The sequence below is a fragment of the Triturus cristatus genome, chromosome 8, assembly GCF_964204655.1.
Source record: "Triturus cristatus chromosome 8, aTriCri1.1, whole genome shotgun sequence".
In the NCBI taxonomy this organism is placed as follows: domain Eukaryota; kingdom Metazoa; phylum Chordata; class Amphibia; order Caudata; family Salamandridae; genus Triturus; species Triturus cristatus.
This window is the reverse complement of record NC_140591.1, coordinates 835,971,405-835,990,883: the sequence shown is the minus strand read 5'-3', so window position 1 is coordinate 835,990,883 and position 19,479 is coordinate 835,971,405. Positions and strand designations below refer to the sequence as shown.

Genomic DNA, 19,479 nt, shown 5'->3' with positions numbered 1-19,479 from the left:
CAGTCAAGATAAGAATAGGTGAACATAAAAGCACTATCAGACGGGGCAGAAACAACACTAAACTACTCAACCACTTCTTAGAGTAAAAACACTCTGCGAACAGTATCAAGTGGACCATCATCGACTCGAACCCTAACTGGACTAAAAGAACCCTGTTCAGGCAGAAACAACGCTGGGTCCACAAACTCAAATGCAACACGATGGGTCTCAATGACGAGATCCCCTGGGTCGAACTCATATTCTGACATGCACCCCCAAGTCTCTCATGATATTCACTATTTCTGCATACACATTACATATTCTTATGACATGCTCCTTATTTTTCACCCCTTCATGTGTCACGCGCCCCCAGCAGTTAATCCTATTATCTTCTGCTTCTCTATGTCCCTGAGATACTGTTTCCATTGGGATTTACTTTGCCCCACCAGATCTCAACCTTGCTTCCTGGTCTAGTTGACTACCCCCCTTTTCCTCTATCCCCTATATGCTTTTCTTTCACGATGACCAGCAACATCCATCTTTAGCCGTTACTAAGGTGGCGGCCCCCGTGCCTCTCCTTAATTACGCCCCACGATCAGAGCCACAATGCTACATCCTAGGCGGGAACATATGACACCTTTCCCTCCCCACTGTTAATTTATACTCCAGGCTAAGATGGACGCCTCCTCAGACACTTACTTCCACATCTAACTTCCTGACACAGCGACGCGCATGCGTCCTCACACTCTGACCCTGAACCTCACCCCGTCACCACGCAGTGAGAGGACGTAGTGCCCCGCCCACTTCACACGGCAAGCGCGTCCTTTTCCTGGTATATAGTGACCTTCTTTCCGATCTTCCTCCATCCCGGCATTCGAAGTAGGAAGGGTAGGTTTATCCACCCATACACAGGCGAGGAAACGTGAGAATGGACTGCCATCTACCTTACGCGCAGGCGGCACGCACTTAGTATACAATTCCTAAAACCGTCAGGATACCTTACCAGCTCACTTTACCCCCGTCTCTCCCCACTTCTTTTCCACGGTTTTTTCCCTTTTATTTAGTTCCTCGGCCTGCAACCTAGACGCTGCCGATGTACCCCTCCCTCGAGAATCCTGGGGTAGGCATTTTCTTAACGTATATGTCTGTTTACATGCCTTCCTTTACACAGACCGCCTGCCTAGTTAATAGTATGTATTGTTCCGATTTATGTGTTCTAACCATGTTTACATCCCTTAAGACTATGCATATGTTTTTTTATGAATCATGACTATTTCATACGCTAGTATCTTTAGGAATGTCTCGTTATGCATAGACCGCCTGACTAGTCAACCACACAAACCCTGTACCATCTTTGCCTCGTATACCTGTACACTCCTCCTAATTCAACGCTCGAATGTACCACGAGGTTTATGGCACTCAAGTATGTATTTGGCACACCACCATGGTTGTTTTTTCCCTCCCTTTTGTTTTTTAATCTCTGCTAGCGCCACTTTATGGGGCCCTTGCCCATTAAGGTCATTGTTCCTTATTCTATCTCGAGGTTTCCATTCTCCTGGTCTTCTTTCACTGTCGTCACTCTTGCTTGGTACGATCATTGGGCTCTTCTATTCTGTAAGCGCCTTAAGATATCTTTACCCCACCTTGCATGACGACATACTGCACTAAGGTAGTTCACCTCTCCTTTATGTCATTTTTAAAGAGCTGCACTCAAGTGTACATGCTTTCCTAGCACTGCACACTTCTATTATCGCTATGTTATATTGTAACATGCTCTGCCTTTGTTGGACGACCACATAATTGACACTATCTTAAAAGTATTGTTGTTCTCCCTTTCCTTCTCTCACCAGGTTGGGTATAGGCTCCTACAATTAGAGTGCCTTACAACGCTTGGACGCATTTTTCCTTTAATCAAGGTACTACAGGTTCACAGGTTTCTCCCTGGAATCTGTTCCTTCCTCTTTTTGACATCACTATACTCTCACTTCCTTAACCGGTCCTGACGAAGCTCTGTAGGATCACTTATGGACCAGCACTGAGCGCGAAACATGTTTACCCCATTCTAGATATACCTCGCTGACACCACAGCACACATCCTGAGAGCAGCGGCTAGCTACACGTCCGCCCTCTACATTCTTTCCAAAGAGGAGCTCCAGGATCCACTTCGTTTTTAACCGTCTATCTGGACCCGTGAATAGAAACCCAGGTCAGGGTTCCATTTAGTCATTTTAACATTCACTCACCTCACTTGTCTAGGCCCACACACTCCCATGCACAACTGCGGCGACTCCTCAAAAGATCTCCGCCGAAGAGCCCTCTTGCGGGGCCCGTGAGGGACTGCAGCGCCACCCCCACGAGGAGCTACGCCCCATGATGAAGCATGACACCTGCAAGGGTGTGTGAGGGCTCTAAATATTCAAGGAGTAATTCCCATTTTCTCCTATATTGACTTCCAATTGGGTGGTCTCAGTTACCCTTTACTGGTTCCTCTCTCTGCCCCCTTCCTTTCTTTTTAGGAACAGCTACCTTCCCCAGTATGTACATTTAACTCTATAGGAACACGGGTACTGGACCTCTAGCTTTCTAACTTAGCCCCTAGTCCCCCCTTCTTTTTGTGTTATCTGCCAACCCATGTGCCCAGCAAGGAAATGGGAAGATCAACTTCTGACCCTACGAGAGGAAGAAGCCGAAACATTGTACTACAGATTTATCGATCCACATATGAAATGCTTGTGGGAATAAAGCTTGTGGGTATTAAAATTAAGGGGCGGGGAATTAAACAATAGGACTAAAGAAAGTTATTACACTTGATATGGTGTGATGTCCTCACCCCACTGCTTGGCCCAATCAAATTGAGGATGTACATAGAATTGAAACATTTGGGGGTGGATCATACACTCAAATTAGTATAACAGAGGTAAGGTTTAGTTAGTTAGACACACGTCGCTTGATGCTGATGCTATGCTGAGATGCTGCCCGATTTTGCTGCAAACTGATTGAAGAATCCAACACAAGGGAAAAATCGCGGAACAACTGAGGAGGCACATCTAGGAAGAGGTCCGGACGAGCCCGAGCCCGAGTGAGTAGCACCAGAGAGGGGTGTAACGCTGGCGTTACACTAGAAGAGATCACCTTCCCAGTCCTGAACCTGTCCTGAATCTTTGATACTCTGATGTCTAGGGTCTCACACCATTCTAGGTAAATATAGCTTTGTGGGTTATGCTTCGTATTTGCTCTCTGCTCTTTTCTCTCCTCAGGTACTGTCATCATAAAGATTTAGCTAATTTTGATCTTAAGCTAACTGTATATTCTTGCCTGTTAGAGGTTTTGGTGTATCTACGTGTATTCTGATTTGACTCACAAAATTATTAATTCAGATAAACCTTTAGAACTCCTTCTGAGTCTGTGGTTCTTTGAATAAAAATTAAATGTATTGTTATTACTATTATCATTTCATCCCTATTCTAATCTACAACTAGATCTTCCAACAACGTACATTTACTTAGGAGTCAGGGTTGGTAGGAATACTGGTGTAAAGGTTCTCTAAGGTAAAACAAAATTGATGACCAGGGGATATTTGCTAGCTCATTGAATGTATGAATGCATATGGGCCCAAATGAGTGTTGTGTGTATGAATGTGTAGAGCTGGTAAACTCCGCTGCATCACCACCACTCTAGTCAGGGAAAGGGAGTTACACACTGAAGATAACCCCCGCTCAACCCCTTGGTAGCTTAGCACGAGCAGTCAGGCTTATCCCAGAGGCAATGTGTAAAGCGGTTGCGCAACACACACACAGCAGCAACACACTAGGCACACTACTACAAAAGAAACTCCACACTAGGTTACATAAAAAATAGCCTTTGCATTACCATAAACACATTAGAAACATAATCACACATTTACACTGTGCCAACTGGCACGGGCAATATTCACAGGGGATTATATACAGGACCAGGCCAATTGGGCCATGGTCAGAACCATCAGTACCGGTAAGTAAAACCACATCCAGTAACTACTGGTACCATAATGACCTAAGCATTATCACATTAGCATTAGACACCATCCTGAAATATCATAACATGACATTAGGCAATAAAGCACCTAAGGCCCAAACCTCATTAGCATAAACACATTACGAACCAGGCCTCACCAGCATAAACACATTATGCGTAAACATCCTAAACATAAACACATGATGTCATAGGCATCACCAGCATAACTCACATTAGGCATAACTCAGGGCACATAAATCACATTTGGCATATACCTCACATTAGGCATAAAATACATTATGCAATCCTCATAAGCATGACCACATTATGCAATCATTAGGGTCTGGCGCCCTTCCAGTATACACAAGTACCACCCATGCAACTGACCCCAGGCCATACACCGGGGCTCAAATGCCCTACGTCCAAAATGTCAGGGCTCTAGGGGGGACCTCTCAAAGGACCCCCCTGGCTACCTTAGCAGCAAACACAAAGGGCGCACTGCGCTGGGGCCTGGGGTGCTTCTTATCCCTCTTCTGTTGCAAACACAAATGCCCCCAAGTTGCAGTTGCCCGCTACGGCGGCACAATTGAGAAACAAAATGAGGGCCTGGCACTACTGTGCCTGGTGAGCCCCACTCTGACACTCTGTTAAACAACTGTGGCCAAATGAGCACTGGCATGTGCCCCGATCGGCACCATTGTGCCCTTGAACTGCCCACACACAATGCCCCCAAAGGAAAGTGAGCACAGGCACCACGGTGCCTCCGGGGTCCCTACTGGGACTTCCTAACCAATGTGCCCAACGTTGGAGCGGCCCGCTCTTGTGCGGGGACCGCTCGGCAAAACCTGGCACCGACAATGTGCCTCGAAAGGGGGCTCTGGTGCGGGGAACGAAGCTGCTCCTCCCTGACCTCTCCCACAGCCTCCTCACCTGGACCAGGCACCGTATACAAGGGGGTGAGGGCTCAGCTACCTCTATCTCCGTGAATGGAGAATGCCCCTGAATATCCAGGAAGGCTGCCGCTGCACAGGGGCCACACTACGGAGCCGTTCACCACCTCGGTCCGGGTTGGAAAGAATACCTGAGCACTCCGACTGAGGGAGGAAAGGCGCCGTGTCCTCTCCCGCTCTTCTCCTGGCCTACGACTCTGCTCCTCTTCACCCGGTCCCTCTCCTGGGACGAAGAAAGACCTGTCTTTCCCACCCACAAAAGGGATATAACCCAGACAGTATTCGCAAGAAACGCGAGGTGTTTTGGATTTTTGTCCTTAACACGAAGGAAAGGGGCCTGAATGAATCCCTCCCATGGGAAAATGCACTTCTGTAATTATATTTCCCTCTATGGCCTTTCTCCTGCTACTTATGACCTGTTCTTCGTAAGTTCTTGATATTTATCTGTACAGATCTTTATTAGATTAGATAGATTAGTCTTTAGCTACTAGTTAAGTTGTTTTGTCTTAAATGGTTCAGCCCCCCCCTCCCCCCCCCCCTCTTTTTTCTCCTCTGTGACCATTCTATTACATTGTGTTATTCGTGCCCCTCCCTTTGTGAGCGATTGTCGACGGTAATCTTCATCACTTACTACATTGAGGCTGTCTCTTTAACATTCTCTGATATTCCTTTAGACCCTTCATTTTATTTTATTTTATTTTATCCCTTTTTTTGAACTGTATTTGATTCTTTGGCTATTTGATTGTTATTTATTCTTGCCTTTGTGTTTTTTAGCGCGATATGTTACTCCTTATCTTATTCTTATGCGTTGCTACCTCTTTAAATCTGACGGATCGGTCCTTCAACACACCACCGATCGACGGTCATTCGATTGGAGGGTTTAAATAGCCTGACTAGAGCGGGCTTCTTCTCGCAAGCGACTGCTTTTCCAAGACGCCGCCTTTGAGACGTCGGTTAATCAGTTCAGACGCTCGTTGAACATTGAAGGTATTGCTGCCCTTTCTGATCTCCCTGCTTTCGTTTAAAGTTATTTACTTGCGTTGGACGTATCTGTTTGTCCGCGCTCTGCTCATCATCCAACGCTGTTATCCTCCCCTTGTTTGTTTGTTTTCTCAGCTTATCCCGAGCTTTCTGCTGTCCCGCCCGGTTGACTAATCATTTGGCGAACCCGATGCTTATCATCTGGCGATTCTGCCTTCTCTGACTCTAATTATCTGGCGTTTCTTGCTCTTATTGGATCGGGCATTGAAACTAGGTGAGTCCGATAATCTCAACTTTTTACAAACTTGACCTTTTAGTTTAAACCTTGCCTGATGTTTTAGACTTTGGCACTTCTTTGGTCTAAACTATTTCTTTTAATAGGTTGATTCTTTCTCTCCTCCTTTCCTCTTTTATTTTTCCCTGTATTAGCGGTGAGCCTGCTGGAAGTGAGGTGTCCTCGCCTCTCCCTCCCCGCAAAGATCGAATCCTGGCGTTTTGGCTTCTCTCTGTCCACCAACTTTGGAGAATCCGCTGTATTCGTATTTAGTTTAGGTAAATTCCTCTGGAGATGCAACCGCATTATGTTAAATTTTGGTCTATTTGTATATATATCCTCATGTTTTTACATTTATTATTTTTCTGTTTGCTTAGTATGGCATCCCTCGGCCGTATTGAAACGCTGTTGTAGAAACTATTACGCTGAACTATTTCTCTCCTATTGATACAGGTAATTTAGGGCTTGAGCCCAAAACGATTTTCTGTTAATTATTTTTTGTCATACGAGGATTCGCCCTTTTTATTGTTTGTGTATATTTCCCTACTTTCTTTCTATTTCATTTTTTCTCAATTTTCTGTTATCTCTTGACATTTTTTATGTTGTTCTCTGGTGCGCACGATTAACCACCTGAATTTAATGTTATTATGTTTATCCGTCCCATTGATGCAGCTGAGTGACACTCTGTGGAAATAGCACATATGAATCGGTTTTGTTTGTTTGATATAGGTTTTTATTCATGCATATATGTTACTTCCCTCTTCTTTGTTCCAGGTCCCGATTTTGATTTGTGTGGTTCTGTTTCGCCCTGAAGAAGGTGGTACTCCGTCATCCGGAGTTGTTTCACCGAAACGCGCGTCGGCGTTTTGCACAAGGGCCCCTCCCTCTTGTTTCTCCGTACCGGATTTAGATCAAGTTAAACTGTTTTCCTCTGAAACCCTTGATTCCACCAAGGCCTACATACTCACTTGTGTTTTTGAGTATTTTTTGTGAAGACCCTTTGAGGGTTGGGACTTCCCTTGTACCACTTATTCGGCACCAACATAAACAGTACATGTGTATGAACTTTGATGAATGTGTGTGTTGGTTGTGAATGAATGTATGTGTGATTAGTTTCTTTTTCTTTTTCTGCTGTTTCTGAGTGGGAACCTGTTTTCACTGATCTTTGTCGCACTAAATTTTTCTAATGTGCTAAACTTGTATATATTAATTATCCTAATTAGTGAAATAAAAAGAATTTGTATTAAACATAAATTGAAGTGGTTGTATATATATGTATGCATAAATTTTCTGTGTTCCTTTTCTCTTGAGTGTCTCTAGCTTGCATTCCAAAATATTCATTGATACTGTGTACTTCTTTCATATAAAGGGTAGAGTTTATTTCTCTTTGCACTGAACTGGTTCCTCCCCATAGTCTCTACCTTTATATTTTATTTTTGGGGGCCCCCTTTGTTTATTGGCCTGTCTTTCCCATTCACCCCCTTTTCCTCCCAACCCCTACCCCCCCCCCCCCCCCCCCAATCCAATAGGAACTGCAAACCTTCTTTAAACACTGATTAAAATTTGGTAACAGGCAGAATTGCGGGGAGCTGTGCTTAATTTCTAATCAAATGAGTACCAGTTTCCAAATCTCTGCTCAGAAGCCCACAGCCGGTGCAATCAAAAGTTGACGTGCCCAATACTGAGGCTGCTAGTCTGCATAGGCCTAAATCCACCTCATGCTTATTTAATCCACTACCAGACAGCCCCTTCTCTTTATATCACGTTTCCATGTTCCTGCTTTCCCCCTCTGTCAATGTATTTCCACCTTTCTCTTCTTCCCCTTTTCCCTTTGTGCGTTTTCTCTTTCTTGCTCTCTGTCAATGTCTGATGAGGAAAACTCGGTGCTGGTCCCCAAAAATGAGTGCCATTGGCCCACTCAGGCAACCACCAGCTCAAATGAAGCACTGGCGGGGAGATGCCATGCTTCCCACATGATGGCAAGTGATGCATGTCCTAGATCTCTGATCACATCAGAAAACACAGTCTTCATCAATAATTACCAATATTATGAATACTGTCTTATTCATATCTATGTAGAATAATATATGCCCATTTCAGATGTATTATTCCATCTGATTATTTTTGCATGCGTTATTGTTTGTTGCTCCTTGAAGTTAAATCTCTAGCTAGACCCACGTTACTGTTTACGCTTTATATTACCTACGCAGGAAATAATTAAATGAAAGTAAACTATGCATTCATGCAGAGGAAGAAATACATAAGAGACATCAAGGGGCGAGTGAATAGCAAGCAGAGCATGAAGCGGAGATGGCAGGTTTAAGGAGTGGGTTGTTGGGTAAAACATTTAAGAAATACACCTAAATCTTAGGTTTCTCACTTTACCAAGCATATGATCATGTGTAAATCATGATGTTTATCACCACATACCTTTTACTGCGGTGCTGAAACAGTCTTAGGCGCTACGTGAAAAAGTGGACTGTTCTACTTCAAATAAAAAATAACATGCAAAAAACTGAAAAATGCACATGAAATGTCAGTATAAACCATACACGTCTTTTTTCAAATGTATTTAATAAAAAAGCACTATAAAGCATCACCTTCTTTGGCACATGAGCTTCAGTTCCGACTTTTCTAGAAAACCCCCCCACAAATGTTGAAGTGAAAAAACATTAGGCAGTCAAAAGAATTCACAAATCACGCACCATTACTAACGGATATACCTTTTGACTAGATCCAAAAACTTCCTGCTGGACACTAGCATGAGAGACCAACAGACAAAAAAATGTGACAGTGCACATATGAAAAATTTACAAACTGAAACCAATGGAAACGATGAGCCACCCACAACCAGCGTAACTATGCAAGTGAAATCACATCGAATTTCATGCGTGCAGTCCGTTTTGTGTCCGAAAACCCATGTGGTAGCAAGTAGCAGGTATATTCCAACTGCCTGCTGCTCAGTAAACATCAAAGGAATGGCTAATGGGCTGCCTACAATCGGGGTCGCACTGGGACAAGAATATTCATGGGCACCAAAATAAAAGTAACCCCTATCAGTGAACCAAATAGCTGGAGAAGTGGCTCACGTCTGCAAATCAGGGCAGTTTTGAAATTCTAAAGAAAAACGGTATAGGTGTTTTGCAAGGTATGGGATTCCACCTGCATTGTTGCTTGCTGCAGGCATTGTTTGGGGTAATAACTAAGCCTGGGCAAAGCACTACGCTACGCTCACGTAGTTTGCGAAGTTTGTGCTACATCGCACTACGCAAATTGCACGTAGCACAGTGCAAACACGCGTAGCGTAGTGTAGTGCAGCGGTCATTTTTTGCTTGCTCGCGGTCCTCAACGTCAAGTTGGTGACCGCGAGCAAGCAAAATGACATCCCGGCGAGACTTTTTCCTAGTTCGCGATCAGCAACATCAAGTTGCCGATCGCGAGCGTGGAAAATAAACCTCCCAGTGAGCTTCTCAACGCGGGGAGGTCAGGTTTCTCATTGTGAGTGGTCGCGTATGCTCGCGACCGCTCGCAATGAGAAACTACCAGTCCGTGTTGAGACAGCTGCTGCTCAAGTAGAAATCTACTTGAGCGGCAGAAAACGACCGCTTGCACTGTGCAAGATGCAGTTTGCACTGATTGCACAGTGCGGACAAGCATCAGGCACTGTGCAATCAGTGCAAACAGTATCTTGCACAGTGCACTACTCAGTTTGCGAAGCTACGCGTAGCTCGCGTGGTGCGAAGTGCACTTGGCGTAGCTACACGTAGCGCTACTTCACAAACTATGCCCAGGGTTAGTACTAACAGAGAAATAGTAACAGACGGCCACCCGATCATAAACAGGACCACCAACAAGCAAAAATCTGCCCACACACTGACCTGTCAGACCATCCCTTTGGGTTTGGGCATTGCCAAATTACCCTATAGGCCAGTTCGAATCTGCTTACAAAGTTACTATCAAAACCCATCTCCTAAGCACATTTAGACGGCTTGATCAAATATTGACATGGGCATACCCACGCAATTTGATGTGATCTAAAACTCCTTTTGCACACAGGCAACCAAGTTAACCTGCTTCCCCTAGGTGACGTAGCAGCCTAACACTAGCTTGAAGTGATTTAAAAGCCATAAAATACATAATTAAATGTACTAGAACCAGACGAAACTGTTTGTATCCGGGGCTAGTAGTTGTAAGAGTTGGTAGTAAGATTGAGTTGCCTCTACATAGATTTGGACCTGATCAAAGGCAGTGCGCGCGACATAGCGGCTCCTGGGAAGACGTTCCTCGGGGCACGTGCTCTACTGTACCTGCAGAGGTGGAATGAAGGGCTGCCAGGAAGAAGCAAATGGCCGCCGCTGTGCCTCGCCTGGAGAACATGATGAGCTCGAAATGCCAGCCCTGCACCGGCACGCGAATGTTTCAGAAAGGCAAGGATGGGCCAAAGTTCTGCCTTTTTTAATAAGTTTGGAAGAGTGGGGGAGGGCGAGTGAACAACTGTCACATCACCGCAGGTGGAACCCTGCAACTGGAGAGTGAAAGTTTGCTGAGCACCAAGCAACTAAAAAGAGAACTCTCCCACCCCTGGAAAACAGGAGCTTGCTGCATGGGCGAAGTAAATCAATTCAGATCACTACGACCAGGAACCTTCAACAATTCGTCTGTGAAATCTGAGATTCCTTCCCTGGGCTTTCCTTACCACACACTTTCAGTTATATTCAGCAATGTATTTTAGTAGCAATTAAAAAAGATATATAAAATAAGGCACAAGGAATTGCGCTAATTCAAAAACAGATTACTCTGCCCCAAATCAGCATTACACTGAACAGTTGAAAACACGGGTTAATCAATCGGATGGAAAATTATTAACTCGGGCAGATGGCTGTGGGGGTGGCCAACCCTGTGTGTTACCTGGTGGACAACACATTATCTTACCTTTGTCGTCACTGCAAACATGTCAGGGTTTCATCACCCTTGTATTGAACAGCAAACAGTTGGTAGACACTCCCTCTACACACCCCTTCGTCTAAGCAAGAACATGCAGTTCTAAATTCTTCCTCTGTGACCCCTCCTTCTATCGTAGTGCTTACCTACTAGATCTGGCGCAAGTACCAGTATAAGGAGACCGTTTTTTGTCTTCATTTGCCCTCTTTTGCTTGTCGTGTGCAACTACCCTTCCAGAAGAGGACATCTTGGTCAAAATGTCCGGTTGTAAATTGATAGAAACAATGCAATAGGTGTGAAATGCACCTCACGCGCGTTTCTAAGCTGACTCCACCACACCTCTTTGGTTGGTTACTAAGGTTAAACGTGAACTGCTACAAGTTTCTCAAAGATGTGTGTTGTAACCTTATTTTTCATGTGTAGTCCCTCTTCAACAGCTTTGTGACATCTGCCTTCTTGAATGTCATGCATCCGCGAATTGATGTGTATGGCACCAACATCTGACCCCAAAAGAGTTGCACAAGAGAGTGTTGCGTCCCCCGAGCCATGCTTTTCTGGATGTGAAAATGTACTGGTGCTTTCGTCAGAGAACGTGAACGTTGGAGCCCATTGCCACACAATATGTTACTTTGGGTTTCTTTTGTGAACACTCAGTCATTCCGCAGCAAGTTCTTCCACAGACGTCAAAGGGAATAAAATGCAATTCAAAGGATTAATAGGCCATATGTTACATAATGTTATGATATATTGATGTGTGTATCACACTAATCACCCGAGAGGGTATTCAGGCACTTGGGCAGCTGTGTAGGTGTGAGGTCCCGGAGGTGCTTATGTGAAGAGCCAGGTCTTCAGTTTCTTGCGCAACTCAAGATGTGAGGAGGTGGCTCTGATGTTTTGAGGCTTGTGGAGGTGGGTGGAACCAAGAAAGGAAGTGGGTGGAGCCTCTGGAGGAAGTGGGCGGAGCCACACAAGTGGGTGTGGTCTCCTAAAAGAATTTGAGCACCTGCACTTAATATTTTACAAATTAAGCACTGTTTTTTAATGACACAGAGTAAACGCAATTTAATCAACCGAGAATGAAAACGCTCCCAATGTTAAAATACTGTGGAACTTTTATGGAAACAGATGAGAAAGGAAGTTACCTCTCGCTATCTTTCAGAGAAGTCAGAACACACACTTCAAACACCTTCTCCTGAACGATGAGTCACTACACTCGTTCCAGAAATTCTGTGACAGATGTATCATTATTTCACGCAGAGCAGCAAGCCAAAGGGCAGGAATGCGCTATGTTTAACAAGATACAGTGCATTCTTGTCCTTTCCTTGTGCTAGCAGTCAATGTGCTGCCGTCCACCAACGTGAGCACCTTTGCACTGTGGTGCAAGGGTGCCTGCGTTGCAAACAGGATTGTTTATGTGCAGGAAGGGGCACCTTCCTGCACAAAAACTATTCTGAGAGGCATTGTCCTCTTTCTAAGTGTGCTGCAGAATACAGCACACTGAGAAAGAGGAAACGAGGAGGAGAAATCAAGATATTTCTTCTCGTTGCGCCTCCCCTGGGAAGGCCAAGCATTTTGACGCATTCCCAGGTCTCCCAGTTTTTCTAAATCTGGGGATGTGCTAAAATCCATGGGTGGATGCGTGGGAACACCCACACTCCACCCATGGAATGCCACACTGGGGCACAGTAACGCACCGCAGCGATCTGCGCTGTATTGCATTACTCTAGAATTATCAAACCATGCAGGGCCACGCAAGGTGGCCTTGAGTGGCTTGATAAATCTGATTTAGTAGTTGCGTTACCCTTGTTCCCCCTTGTGTGGAGCAAGGGCATCGCAACTATGATAAATATGCCCCTTAGTCGCCTGCTTACTTCACTGTACCTAGTAACTAGAAACAAATATTGTAATCTTTTCACCTACCACTTGTGCACCTATTTTAGCTAGGGCTGCAGCACTTTGTGGAACTGAGAGAACACCACTACACTTTCAAGAAATACTCACTCCAAAGCTCCCCCTTCTGCTATGATCTCCAAATAAACACTTTCAAGACTCTTCCCTCATCTATCCCTCCAGTATCCTTTTTAAAACCACTCACATGTCCATTGCTCAAATTAATTTCATATTTCCCTATACTAATTCACCACTAATCCTTTTTGGGTTCCGGGGAAGCGTGCTACTCACCAAAAAGCTCTTCCGTACCTTGTCAAGGGTAGTACGCGCTAAATAAATGCAATTGCATTTTCTATTGTGCATGTCACAATCATAACTGGACACTTTGCTACAATCCTCTGCTCATCTCCAGAATGGAGATATTAACGCATGATCCAACCAATCAGGTCTCGATTCTACTTTTTCGCTTATACTCCTTATGTTAAATTGACTAACCCTGCTGACCTTACTGTAGCCAAATGGCATTGTAAAACAAGCATTTGCAATGCAATCGATCTCGCATTTGTAAAAGTTAGAGCCAGTTGAGAAATTGGAGTTTCCGACCGCACCATGTGCAGTCGCATCCAAATAATGTGGTGAGAACCGCCGACCTGGGGTTGGCCGTTTCCCAATCCGCAATGGTGTCGGTCAGAGGCAACTCCGACTGACATCGTAATGAGGGCTTGTGGGTTTTTGAGAAAGCCAAGTCACGCATAGTGCCCAGACACTGTGATAGAGAGAACAGGGCACATACACAGGGCCCTTTTGACAAATCACAACTGTACAGTCTTAGGTTTTCAAGGATATTCTTAGTAAAGTAGCCCTTGCTAGTTTTTTGCACCAAAAATAGCTGTGCAGACAACAAATGACCTAACTTAGTGCAGCCGGAGCTAACTCTGATGGCATTTAGAAGAGCAAGTGGTTAGCCAAGTTTGTTTCCAAAACATGTAGACAATGGGGTGAGGTGCCTCATCCACAGTGACTTTAGGGCTGGAAGTTTCCTTGTACGTTATTGTCTGTGGGCAAAGTCTTCAAAGTAGGGACATCAAAGGACTTTCACACATTTTTACCAGTGCCAATGGAGGTGCTGGCAGTGATAAAACTCTGAGGTATACTTTCAACTTGAGAGGGTAGATATAGAAATCAGAGGACAGCTGGGGCAAAATGTGAAAACTGTTTACAGCCAACAACAAAAGTTGCCCGGGGCAACACAAGCTCAGAAAGCGCTAAATCGAAAAATATTGAAGCCGCTGATGTGATGTGAGGACAACGCATTCTGTGAAGCTTGTTGTGTGATTGTGCGGGCTCTATGTGGGCAACATATCTATCTTGATAAATAATCTCTGTTGTGATTGAATCAGCATGGATTCCGCCCCAGCAAATTGGCAATGGAGATACCAGATGAAGGAGCCCAACCTTACTTGCCTGGTCTTGTTACTATATCTACAGTTGTCTTCTCTGCTTTTAGCCTTTCTTTTTCTGATGACTTAGCATGAGTACTGTCTATGAGCATGCGCTTCATGAATTTGGGGGTGATCATCTCATTTAAGGGTAATCCTCATAACATCTGTTAATTTCCCAATGTCCAGATATCTTACGGTGATCAGTTGGAAGGTGGTCACCTTGGACTAACTGTGTGACCTCGCTACATTTTATTTCGGTAATTCTCAGCTGCCATTTTAATAGTATGTTCTTCAACCATCAGCATGTCATTATGATATGCTGGCATTAAGGGTGCATGTGGCATATTTCTCATAAGCAGATCCATTGCAAATTGTGCAGCAGAGTTGACTAAATTATGCGGCAAGAAAAGACAAATGCACCACATTTTATGATCGTGTTACCAAATAATGTTGTCATCTTTTCACATGTTAACACTGTATAGGAAAAGGGTGTATCTTATTAGTACCAATTTGCTACCCAAATACCATAATAAGCAACTGAAAGATGACCAGTGAACCTTTGCATGTGGCCTTCTACTGCGTAGTAAGACGGGTCCCCGCGATTTCATAACTTTCGATCTGGTTGAACTAGAAATATTTTTTTGTTGTTGAAATCTGCAGATTATGCAGCAGATGAACGATTATGTGCTAGAGCTAATTATGCGGAAAACGGTGGAGTGGCAGAATTGCATAATTCCAGGTGACTTGCTCATAATTTTCAAACGGTGTTGTATTCAGGATACAAAACTTCCCCATCACATCTTCTTTTGTCTTATGAAACATGCCACATGTGAGTACAGTCTTCCTCTTTGCTGATCTCTGAGTGTGTCAGTGGTAGCGGTGATTATTTTGGACAGGGCACAGCATGTGCATTCAGGCAGTCATCATGGACAGGCTGGAACTAACTCTCTACCTACATGTGTAAAAGGCAAACATTGAAATTAAACATGTTGAACTCTGTGGTGAGAGCGCACTCTCAATTGATCTTAATCTACTGGGGACTTTGGAAGGTCAACAGTTAGTTTGACCTCTCTGTGGTCACCATCTAGAATGCGAGGTTCCATCTGTCATTGATTTTGCTTGTATGTCCTGAATAAACCCTTCATGTGCAAGTAGGGAGCAGGAATGAAAGCAAACTTGGGGAAGGTGTGCCATATTACATTTAAACAAGCATTGCAAATACAATAGGTCTCGCCTTTGATTAAGTTAAAGCCATTTGCTTTGCTAATGGTATTGTATAGCAAAGCAAATGGCTTTAACTTCATGAAAGGCGAGACCTATTGCATTTTTAATGCTTGTTATGCTTTGCTTTAGAATTTGAATATATTGTTTTTGCCGTCTTATAACAGGTTTTCAGTTGTGCTGTCATAATGTCACCCTGTTATGCTAGGCTTTAGAATTCGAATATATTGTTTTTGCCGTCTTATAACAAGTTTTCAGTTGTGCTGTTAATGTCACCCTGTTATGCTATGCTATCAATCAATCAATCATAGGCATTTGTATAGCGCACTGCTCACCCGGAGGGTCTCAAGGCGCTGGGGGGGGGGGGGGGGGGGGGGGAACGCTACTGCTCGAACAGCCAGGTCTTGAGTTGCTTCCTGAAAGCGAGATGGTCTTGCGTTGTCCGGAGGTGGATGGGGAGGGAGTTCCATGTCTTGGCTGCCAGGTAGGAGAAGGATCTTCGTCCGGCGGTGGCTCTGCGGATGCGGGGGACGGTGGCGAGAGCGAGGCTGGCGGAGCGGAGCTGGCGGGTGGGCTTGTGGAAGGTCAGGCGGCTGTTGAGGAACTTGGGGCCCAGGTCGTGGAGGCCCTTGTGTGCGTGGGTGAGGAGTCGGAACGTGATTCTTTTGTTGACGGGGAGCCAGTGCAGGTCTCTCAGGTGCCCGGAGACGTGGCTGTGTCGGGGGATGTCCAGGATGAGTCGTGCTGAGGCGTTCTGGATCCGTTGGAGTTTCTTCTGGAGTTTGGCGGCGGTGCCGGCGTAGAGGGCGTTCCCGTAGTCCAGCCGACTGGTGACGAGGGCCTGGGTGACCGTCTTCCTGGTCTCGGTGGGGATCCACCGGAAGATCTTTCGAAGCATGCGCAGGGTGTTGAAGCATGAAGACGAGATGGCGTTGACTTGTCTGGTCATCGAGAGGGAGGAGTCCAGGATGAAGCCTAGGTTGCGTGCGTGTTCCGTTGGCTTGGGGGTGGCTCCCAGGGCGGGGGGCCACCAGGAGTCGTCCCAGGCGGAGGGTGATGATCCCAGGATGAGGACCTCCGTCTTGTCTGAGTTCAGTTTCAGGCGGCTGTTCTTCATCCATTCGGCGACGTCTTTCATCCCTTCGTGTAGGCTGGCTCTGGCGGCGTCCGGGTCGCTGGTGAGGGAGAGGATCAGCTGGGTGTCGTCGGCGTAGGTGATGATCTTGAGGTTGTGTTGACGTGCGATGGTTGCGAGCGGGCTCATGTAGACGTTGAAGAGGGTGGGGCTGAGCGATGACCCTTGTGGAACGCCGCAGATGACTTCGGTGGCCGCTGAGCGGAACGGGGGGAGGCAGACTCTCTGGGTTCTTCCGGCGAGGAATGAGGTGATCCACTCCAGGGCCTTCTCCTGGATGCCGGTGTTGTTCAGGTGCTGTACCAGGGTGCGGTGGCAGACAGTGTCGAACGCTGCGTAGAGGTCCAGGAGGATGAGGGCCGCAGTTTCCCCGTTGTCCATTAGGGATCTGATGTCGTCTGTGGCTGCGATGAGGGCGGTCTCCGTGCTGTGGTTGGCTCGGAAGCCGGATTGCGAGTGGTCGAGGGATCCGTTGGTCTCGAGGAAGGCGGCTAGCTGTCTGCTATGCTATGTTACGCTATACTATTTTGTATGCTGCTGTGCTGTTATGTGCTATGATGGTGTGTCATTTGTTCTAGTGCTTTCTGATGCTGTTTAATATAACTGGACTCTATGTTATGTCACATAATGTTATATTATCGCATGTTATACGTCAATTACTAGGGAACATATGTATTTTTATTTTGCCTCTGGGTTATTTTGGGGCAGATTGTTTTCGACGGAAGGGCAGTGCTAAAAAGCTGTGAGGTTTGCCAAAGCCACAATGACATTTAGTTGCCCTGGTTGTGCTGAAGAAAGGAGAGGAAGTGTGTAAAACATACAGAGGCGATGAAACGAGTGACATCACCTGTGGGCTTCAGGTTCTGGCTCAACGACCGCCAACGTCCACAGTCCCTGCAGGGAGGAGGCCAGGGAGTGGCTGCAGCCCCACCTGATGCCAGGGGCCCAGAGAGTGACTTGGTGGGGGAGGCGGACTTTAGTAAAAGTGAAACTGAAACTGAAAGGCAGGCAGCGGGAAGGACGTGCAAGTCTAAACACGTAAGAGCAGTGGGGGTGCACGCGCACCACAGAGGAGCGGGGGAGAGAGCGTGGCAGCGGCAGCGAGGTGAACGCATGCTGCTGCGCGTGCTAGACATGCTCGAGAGTGAGCGTTGCAAAGGCGGGACATATGCCCGCCTTTGCCCAATCGCGTGACTTTTTAAAACAAAAAAAACACGTGCAAGCCAATGCCTGCCAGTGAAAGCCTGATCACACACACAAGCGTGTGGTCAGCTTTCAAAACCCCACACAAAAGGGCTCTTGCTGCGCGAGCAGTGTTGTGCACTGCAACGCAGGCACGAGCCCTAAAAAAAGACACGAGAACCCGTGTATAGAAAGCAAGGAAAGGTGAGGAAAAAGAACATGAAAAGCAAAAGAAAAGATCAATTGAGACTTGGCATAGAAGGCATTAAAGCAATATGAAAGTGGAAATTCAGGAAATACACTAATAGTAATGTAAGTGATGCAACTGAAAAGAAAGAGAAGAGAAATAAAGCGCAAGAAAGACTGAAAGAGGGGAGAACTTAAAGAGGGTCAGAAAACAAAAAGCGGGCGAGAAAGGAAGCAAAGGAATGAATGCCGAAAAAGAAAGGGAGGAATGCAAAGGAGCAGCGAAGAGAAATGGAAGAAAGGAGAAGGAAAAATAAACAATGCCTGAAAAAAGAAAGAAAGAAAGGAAAGAACGGAAAATGCATTTACTAAATGCGAAGGTAGAACAAAGTGGGATGGTAAAGAACATCGCGAGGAAACTGAAGATTCAGAAGTCAGTGGATGTATTCTGAGCAAGAACACCCAATAAAGCCCTGCAGTCCAATGCCTGTTCCTCAAGCAGGTGGATCCCACCACCTAAGGCATGCCATACCACATAGAGAGAGTGTAGACGCTCAATACATGCCACCCCATGCAGCAGGGGGTTAGTGCAGGCCAAACCAAACCACCCAGCAGAGCAGGGAGTCCTCTAGTCCGATGCAGAGGGGACCCCCTTGAGCCCACCACTGTCTTAGGGCAGCTGTCAGAGTTGATGAGTTTGGAACTGGGGAACCAGGTTCGAGTTTCGTGTTGGCTCAACATTCGGTGATTATGGGCACATCACTTAGGGCCTCATGTAGGTAGCCAAATACCGGTCGGTAACGGCCGATTTTCGGCAAATATGCCGTTACCGACCGGTATTCAGACAAGTGAGATGTAGGAGTCCAAAAACCACTTTTCGGTAAATATGAGGCGGTAAATACCGAATCATATTTACCGAATTCTAAAATACCGATTCATATTTACCGAAGACATAATTAACGAATCGGTAAACATGAAGTGGTAAATATGAACTGGTAAAATCTAAAATGACATGTAGGAGCACTCGGTAATTAAGAAATCCAGTAAAATCGGTAAATAAGAGTCGGTAATTAACACGGATTGAAAGCAGGTGGTAACCATCAACAATGCATATAATCAAACCCAAAATGCAACAGCGTGGACAACATGGCCGCTATGTACGTCATTGCAAGGCGCCTACGTCTACAGGCAGCAGGACTGAGGGTGTGGCGACGGGAGGAACAAATCCACAGACAGCGCATCACACTATTCCAGCTGACTGATGCAGAGATACATGAGAGGTACAGGCTAGACCCCGAAACCATC

The 19,479-nt window shown here is 45.7% G+C and overlaps 1 protein-coding gene across 1 annotated transcript in view; it reads right to left on the bottom strand.

The window, feature by feature from the left end:
- F7 (coagulation factor VII) overlaps positions 1-10,711 on the bottom strand; it is a 280,047-nt gene extending 269,336 nt beyond the window's left edge. Inside the window, exon 1 of the mRNA XM_085622315.1 lies at positions 10,485-10,711. Coding sequence (XP_085478441.1) covers positions 10,485-10,554 — 70 coding nt within the window. The 5' untranslated portion in view covers positions 10,555-10,711. The remainder of the gene's footprint in view (positions 1-10,484) is intronic.
- Positions 10,712-19,479: the final 8,768 nt, after the last annotated feature.